Raw genomic sequence first — 8,082 nt, 5'->3', positions numbered from 1 at the left:
AACCCGGACCCTAAAGATCTCCCGACATGTGGGTCCCTTTATAGGAAAGACCAGACACGGCGCGCCTGCGGGACCAGGACGCCCAGCGAGGCGGGGGGTGACGTCACCGGGCCGAGGGAGGGGCGATGGAGGCGTGGACACGGGTGGACTCGGAGCCTAAAACGTCTGTTGGCCGGTTTTTTTTTTTTTTTCAGGAAGGAACGTTTGTTGACTGACTTCGGGAGGAAGAGATGTTTGTTGACCGACTCCGGGAGGAAGTGGATGGAATGGGGGTGGCGGGGGAGCAGGTGGAGCCTGGAGGCAGAGTGGGGCTCGGCTGGGGGGTAGGGGCTCCCGCAGGGTGTGAGGGGACAGGGACTCGTCCTAAGGGGGCTGTTTGGGGTGTAACCCCGTCCCCCCCAAAGGTCAGGTCCACCTCGTCACCCCAGGACCTCAGATCGGCGTGTTATTTGCAGACGGGGTGTTTGCAGCTGCGATGAAGGGGAGGATGGAGCGGAGGGCTTCCTGGAGGAGGCGGCCCTGAATCATGGATGGAGAGGAGGGCTTCCTGGAGGAGGCGGCCCTGAATCAAGGGTGGACAGGAGGGCTTCCTGGAGGAGGCGGCCCTGAATCCAGGATGGAGAGGAGGGCTTCCTGGAGGAGGCGGCCGGACCTGCTCCCAAAAGGGGCCCAGCCGCCCCCCGGTCTGGGGTCCCCTGACACCCCAGGGGACGGGGCTTTGGGGGGACCCACGTGACCCCCGCATGGTCCCACGGACGCAGCTGGGAGAAGTCGCCCCGTGCAGGGTGGTGGTAGTGCGAACGCAGTGTGGACGCCGTCCGCTCCCCGGGCCCCCAAGACCCCGGATGTGGGGGTTCGGACACGCGGTCCGCCCGCTTTTGCGGCCAAAACCAGAGGACGCGCCTCCGTCCATCTGACCCCGGGGGATGCGGGTCACGACCTTTGCCCTGGACTCCCCTGGGGGACACACCATCCCACGCCCTCTGACCCCAGAGCCCCCCGGAACCCGCTGGGGGGGGGGCACCCAGGACGAGGGCAAGGGTCATTCCTGTTTTAAGGCCCCTGCCACCCGGGTGGTCCCAGCGCCCCTGTGCACACGGCGCAAGCCTCCTCATCGGGAACAAATTCCTGTGATTTCGGTGAAAATGACTCGTGTTGGAGGCCCCGTTGGACGGGGACAGACCAGGAGGTGTCATTTCCCGAAATTTCTTTTTCGTGGGGTTATTTCCGGGGCACCAAAAAACGTCCACCGAACCCCCCGAAAAAATCACCCCCAGCGCCCCCTCCCTCCGCGTTTAAACGCCTTGAGCGGGAAACCAGACCGTGGACGCTCACCGTTAAGAAGAGAAGGCAACCAATTCCTACTAGAGTGTGAGTGACTGATAGCAGATCCGCCCAGGTGAAGACGGGACGTCCGCATTGAACAGAGGTCAAGGGTCAGAGGGGGAGGGAGAGGCCCGGGAGGTGGAAAGGGGAAGCGAAAGCGGGAACCCTAAAAAGAAAACGCCTCAATTTCGCAACGTCCTCGAGATGGCCCGGGGCCCGCGGTTTGCCGTTGGAGTTATTTCCAGATTTTTTTTTTTTTTTCCTGTGTGTAGGATGTTTTTCCCCACGTCGGGGCCACCAAAGGGCACAGCTTCCAAGGAGAGGGGACGCGCCTTTCGGCCTGTCCAGTCCCTGGCCTCCCCTCCTCGGGCTTGAGCGTTTGTTGAGTGACTGCCAGACCTCAGGGAGACGCTTTACACAGATCCACGGGGTGCGAGGCTGGAGACGCGGGTGACCCCAATGCCACCACCAGGGTCCCTCGAAGAGCGGGGAGCGGGAGGGTCCGCAGCCCTGACCTCATAGATTGGGGTCAAATCTCTAAGCTTTGGGCCTTTTTTCCGGCCCCCCATCGGGAAGCCTCTTGGCCAAACTTCACATTTATTTTTTTAATAAAAAGTAGAAAAATAGCTGCAGAAACGCTTAAAACGGTTTTGAGAAAACCCGGGCGGCTTCCGGGGTGTCTGGGGGCCGGAGGTGCCCGTGACCTTTCACCCGCTGACCGGGGCTCTGTCGACCTCCTGGACGGTCACCACCTCTTCGTGCTCGGCTTTTCCGGCCCCCGCCGGGAATTCCTCCCAGACGTCCTGAGGGAAGGAGGACAGGGTGTCGGACCCGGGGGGACGGCTGGCCGGGGTCGGGGGGGGGTGTAGAGACGGATCAGGGACACGTCTACACGGGCGACCTTGACCCGCAGGATGGGCAGGATGGCCTGTGGGAAGCGCCTGTGGTCCCTGCAGGGCATACGGCACAGCAGGTGCAAAGGTCCTGGGGCAGGATGGAGCTCGGAAGCGAAGGGGCAGGGGAGACGGACGTGATGGGTGACCCACGGGGGCCTCACGGGACCCTCCCAGGGCCGCTGTGCCCCCCCGTGTGTCCATCCCGGCTGACCCCGCACACCCCTGGACGCACCTGGAGGTCGGTCGGATGGTTATCGTTCAGTTTGTCTTTGATGCGCGGGACCGGCTGGAACAGACTGTGTCTCCGGAGGAACCTGCGGGGACCGGAAGAGTGCGCAGGGAACGCCAGAGTGTGCCGCGCATGCGCGTGGGGAACCGAGCATTCATTATCCTACAAAGGTGCGCGCGCATGTGCGGCGGCCCCAGGGCCTTTGCTCGTGCCGAGCTGGGCACGCGACGGACGTCTGGGAAGGAAGACGGGTCCACACGGGCTCGGGGAGCTGGCAGCGTCTAGGGTGGCCCCACAAGGGGCCTCATGGGGAGTGAGCACCCCCGTGTACCCCGCCCCTGCGCACTGGGGCCTGCGACCCCGCGCCACCTTACCTCTTCACCAGGCAGCCGAGCGCCAGCGCGCAGCCCAGGGTACCCAGCACGATGAGCACGTACACGTGCACGACCCCCGCATCCGGGTCCTCGGAGCCTGGGGACACAGGGGGACACGCGGTGGGGGGGGCCCGTGAGTGGATCCCGGACCGCCGGGGTTCACTTATCATCGCACATCAGGACTTTGTACAATTCACCTGTGATTTTTTTATAATAATTGATAATGTAAAAATTTAGAATATCGTGGTTTTTTTTTTTTTTTTATCAGTTTCTGCTCAAAAGTCCAATGAAAAAAAACCCCCAATTTTATCACGATGGTCAGTCACCAAATCGGGTGTCGGCCGTTGTTGGCAGATTGTTTTTCAATACAAACAGATAACGAGCCAACCTTCCTGCTTTTTTTATTTTTATTTTTTTGCTGAGGAAGACTAGCCCTGAGCTGACGTCTGTTGCCATTTTCCTCTTTTTTTAAATTTTTTTCTTTTGCTGAGGAAGATTGGCCCCAAGCTAACATCTATTGCCATCTTCCTCTTTATTTTATTTTTTCCTGAGGAAGATGAGCCCTAAGCTAACATCTTTTGTCAATCTTTCTCCCTTTTTTTTTTTTCCTGACGAAGACTAGCCCTGAGCTAACATCTATTGCCCTCTTCCTCTTCTTTTTTAATTTTTAAAATTTTTTTGCTGAGGAAGATTAGCCCTGAGCTAACATCTTTTCTCAATCTTCTTTCTTCTTCTTCTTCTTTTTTTTTTTTGCTGAGGAAGACTAGCCCTAAGCTAACATCTGTCCCGATCTTTAACTACTCGGCCACGGGGCCATCCCCTGTCTGTTCATTTTTTAAAAATCCACTTCTAAATTGCGTTGTTCCTACTCTTGCTATTGACTTCTCAGAGCACTTTACATATTTTGGCTACTCGGCCCTGATCCGACACCCGACCTGCAAACATTTCCTCCTGCTCTGCGGGTCGATTTTCCACTGTCTTGCGAGGGTCTGTGGATTCCGATCAAGTCCAGATTATGTCTTTTTTCTCGGCTTATTCCCGCTTTTGGCGTCCTGGCCGAAAAAAAGCCAGCGCCGAAGGCAAGACGGCCAATCGATCACACCCTGTCCCTGTTTCAGCTCACGAAACAGTGCTCGCCGTGGGTTTCCTATAAATCCCACACCAGCCGTTACGAAACTCATTGATCTCGGAGCAGGGAAAAAACACCGCCCAGCAGCGCTCCCTAAAAACCTTGAAATGCTCCAGGGCAGTTTCGTGCCTGGAATTGCTCCCCTCCTCGTTAGGAGGAAACAGACCCCGTTTGGATGTCATCTTCCTCAGCAAAAAACAGGAAGATTGGCAGCAGATGTGAGCTCAGGGCCAATCTTCCTCAGCAAAAAAAAAGAAAAAGAAAAAGGAGAATTGGCGTCAGATGTGAGCTCAGGGCCAATCTTCCTCAGCAAAAAACAAAAAAAAAAAAAGGAGAATTGTCAGCAGATGTGAGCTCAGGGCCAATCTTCCTCAGCAAAAAAAAAAAAAAAAAAAAGGAGAATTGGCAGCAGATGTGAGCTCAGGGCCAATCTTCCTCAGCAAAAAAAAAAAAAAAAAAAAAAGAGAATTGGCAGCAGATGTGAGCTCAGGGCCAATCTTCCTCAGCCAAAAAAAAAAAAAAAAAGGAGAATTCCTACCGAACTCGACGGGCCGGCTCCAGGCGCCCCAGCGGGGGTCCTGGGCGTCCCGGGCGTCCCCCGTCCTGATCTTCACCGTGTGCTTCGGTCTGGGCTCCAGACTCGGGAAAATGTGTTGATTCTGCGAGTCGCCCGGCACCTCGATCCTCTGGGTTCAGAAAACACGGAATTGGGGGCGCGTTTAAAAAAAATAATAAATGGTACGACGGACACGGAAGAAGGATCCAAACCCACTTTCCCCCCAGTCGGAGCGCGAAAGTCGTGCTCGCGGCGCCAAATGGGGGTCCCGTCTGGAAACCCGAGGGGCCTTGAAGGACGAAATAATCTCGATACTCAAAGGGGTATTTTGGGGGCCGACACGGACGCAAGAGGAAGAGGACGGGCGGGTCCACGGGGTACGAGGAACGGGACAAATTTCACCCAGTGGGACGTGACAAGTGGATCAAGGTCGGGCCCCAGCAGTGTAGACCATGGACGTGCGCCCACGTTGTTGACTGCACAAAACCCGAGAGCGCCCCCAGCCCCGGTTTTCAGCGCCTTCCCCACCCCGTGGTGCGCGTGCCCGTTTGACTAACACCGGCTCCAGCTCCGGGCGGACACTCGGGGTCAGAGTTCTAACTCACCATCGGGTATTCAGGGGGTTGGGTGCGGCTCTGAGAGAAAAAAAAAAAAAAGAGAGAGAAGGTTGACTTTTCCCGATTGGGGGGGGTTTCTCCCGAGTTTCGTCCACACTGCCTGTCGAGGGAAATACAGCCCCGGGCAGTGAAGACCGGGCTCCTCCTGGCCACACTCACCCTGGAGCCGACCGTGTAGACAGGATTGGAACCTGGCCACAGGAGGGAGTGTCTACACTGGGTCCAGATGGACATGAAGTGAGGCCTCTCCCTTGTCTACACTGGGTCCAGGAGGACATGGAGCAAAGGATCCATCTTGTCTACACTGCGCCCAGGAGGCCGTATCATACACGCTCCTCCTTCTTCCGCAGCTGCGTCCAGCTGTCTACACCCTCCCGCAGGCTTTCACAGCCCGGCTGGGTCGTTGGCCTCCTTACTCGGGCCGAGGACGCTGTCTACACCTCCCGCACCCGCCTTCGTCCACACGGCGTCGCCTCTTCCGCGCCCGCCTCCCGGGCCCCGGGCCCCCCTCACTCCCCGCGGGCGGGTGGCGTCTACACACCTGTCTCTGGATGACCAGCTCGTACTGGAAGTCGCGGTCGTCCAGGCGGAAGTGTGCGCTGGGCCTCTCCCAGCGGATGAGGCAGCTCGAGGGTTTACACTGCACGCTGATGTTGGCGGGCGGGCTGTACCTCTCTGCAAAGACAGCCCCGCGCCCCGTGAACTTTAGGCTGATTTTTTTTTTTTTTTTTTTTTGCTGTGGAAGATTGGCCCTGAGTGCACATCTGCTGCCAATCCTCCTCGTTTTTTTTTTTTTTTTTTTGCTGAGGAAGACTGGCCCTGAGCCAAAGCAGAACGTGCACACTTAACCACTGAGCCAGCGGGCCCCAAGGCGTTCTCAGCCATGTCTACACAGCCGGTTCCCGTCTACACAACTGGGCCCGGTGCCATCGCTCTCACGGCCACAGAGCGTTTGGAACTCACATCTGCCCGACCCCCGTCCTTGGGGTTTTCCGGAGGCTCCGTGACCGAGTCAGGATCCAGGAAATCCTGGGCCTCTGGGGACTGAACTCAGTCTCCACCCTGTCCCCCTCCCCGAGGTCAGAGGTGAAACCCAGAGACCCAACCCCCCCCCCCCCGATCCCAGAGCCGGTTCCCCGACAACCAGCCCCTCCCTCGACCTTTTGACCCCAGACTCTGGGCTCCCCACTGTCACGCAGTCAGTTTTTGACCATCGGTGAGAGTGGCCCCAGGACCCTTGCACGGATTTCACGCAAACTCCGTTTGACGAATGACTCAGTGCTGAAACCTCGGGTCCTCGTTCTCACCTATTTGCTTGGACCGCAAAACGGAATCGAAGAACTGGATCCCCGTCGTTTGGCTGGTCCCGTTCACCAGGAAGTAATTGTAAGAGGTCAATCCCGAGAGGTCGTCGAGGTGGCAGCCCACGTGGGTCCCCGAGTCGCTCATGTAACGGGGACATTCCCTCTCCCGCTTCCTGCAAGACCCCAAAGAGTTCAGACAACCCTCAGGACGCGGTTTTCCGTCCTCGCGTGTCCCCCACGGTCGTCTACACGGCCCGTCCACGCTTACTTGGAGTCTCGTATATACAGGAAATACTGGACGTCGTCGGGGGCCGCGCGGCCCGGGGCCCAAGTGCAGTTCATGAAGTGCACGTTGTAGATGAAGCAGGAGAAGTTCTGGGCGGCGGTGCCCTCGCCACCTGCGAACACGCAGAGACCAAACCAGGGTGGACCAGGGGCCGGCCCGGTGGCTCAGTGGTTAAATTCGCACATTCTGCTTTGGTGGCCCAGGGTTTGCCGGTTCGGATCCCGGGTGTGGACATGGCCCCGCTTGGCACGCCATGCTGTGGTAGGTGTCCCACATAGAAAGTAGAGGAAGATGGGCACGGATGTTAGCTCAGGGCCAGTCTTCCTCAGCAAAAAAAAAAAAAAAAAAAAAAGAGGACAATTGGCAGCAGATGTTGGCTCAGGGCCAGTCTTCCTCAGCAAAAAAAAAAAAAAAAAGGAGGATTGGCAGCAGATGTTAGCTCAGGGCCAGTCTTCCTCAGCAAAAAAAAAAAAAAAAAAAAAGATGTTAGCTCAGGGCCAATCTTCCTCAAAAACTAAACCGACACACCCAAATCATCTGATTAAAAAATAGACAAGTGACTCGAATAGATTTTTTCCAGAGAACACGTCCAGATGGACAATATATGCGATGGAATATTACGCACCCAGGAAAAAGGAGGAAACCCTGCCGTTTGGGCCCACGTGAGCGAAGGTGGAAGGCGTCACGTTAAGTGGATTAATTCAGACAGAGAAACACGTGGGATGGTGGGCGTGTTAGTAGCTTGACTGAGCGTGAGGACATCCCATCATGCCTCATGCCTTAAATATCTACACTTCCAACATGCCAATTCTATCTCCTTAGGGTCAAAAAAAGGAGTCGGATCTACCCTGACGCCAGTGGGTCCCCGCCACGTTTCCCCCACCTGGGTTGGTGTAGACGAGCTTCTCCGAAACCTGCGTTTGGCTGGTGTTGACCGTCACGGTCAGCGTGACGCCCTGGTGCAGGGCGCAGTCCGGAAACACGCAGCGACATTCTTTCTTCCAGGGCTACAAAGACACGATCGGAAAGTCAATCAATGAACGCCCGTCTGTTGTCACACCCTGGCATCGCTCCATCTTCCATTGACCTCGTGGTGTCATCCGTGTGCCTCCGAGAAATGTGTGCCCCCGGGGGGGGGGGCCAGCTGGCCTCGAAGACGCCAGCACAACCTCTGACCCCCAACTCCCTTGGAAGAGTTGCAAAAGGTCTGCAAGTCACTCAACAAACCTCTTGGCTCCTATCCGCCTGCAACACCCCCTTTCCTTTTAGGGTAATTTTGCATATTTTTCAGGGACCCCCCCCCGGCCCCCCAAGGGCGTCGGGCCGCTGGACGGGGCGTTTTCCCTCCGTCCCCCACGTCCCATC

The 8,082-nt window shown here is 57.1% G+C and overlaps 1 protein-coding gene across 5 annotated transcripts in view; it reads right to left on the bottom strand.

Moving 5' to 3' along the window:
• Window positions 1-1,864: 1,864 nt before the first annotated feature.
• Window positions 1,865-8,082, bottom strand: part of CSF2RA (colony stimulating factor 2 receptor subunit alpha) — a 15,284-nt gene continuing 9,066 nt past the window's right edge. For all 5 annotated transcript variants that reach the window (XM_070257893.1, XM_070257891.1, XM_070257892.1 and 2 more), the window contains 9 exons: window positions 7,601-7,724; window positions 6,700-6,829; window positions 6,435-6,604; window positions 5,669-5,802; window positions 5,116-5,145; window positions 4,493-4,640; window positions 2,826-2,922; window positions 2,455-2,536; window positions 1,865-2,129 (listed from right to left, as the gene is read on the bottom strand). In XM_070257893.1, coding sequence (XP_070113994.1) covers window positions 2,034-2,129; window positions 2,455-2,536; window positions 2,826-2,922; window positions 4,493-4,640; window positions 5,116-5,145; window positions 5,669-5,802; window positions 6,435-6,604; window positions 6,700-6,829; window positions 7,601-7,724 — 1,011 coding nt within the window. In that variant the 3' untranslated portion in view covers window positions 1,865-2,033. The remainder of the gene's footprint in view (window positions 2,130-2,454; window positions 2,537-2,825; window positions 2,923-4,492; window positions 4,641-5,115; window positions 5,146-5,668; window positions 5,803-6,434; window positions 6,605-6,699; window positions 6,830-7,600; window positions 7,725-8,082) is intronic.

The sequence above is a fragment of the Equus caballus genome, chromosome X (assembly GCF_041296265.1).
Source record: "Equus caballus isolate H_3958 breed thoroughbred chromosome X, TB-T2T, whole genome shotgun sequence".
Classification (NCBI taxonomy): Eukaryota; Metazoa; Chordata; class Mammalia; order Perissodactyla; family Equidae; genus Equus; species Equus caballus.
The sequence above is the reverse complement of the archived record's forward strand: the minus strand, read 5'-3'. Positions and strand labels throughout refer to the sequence as shown.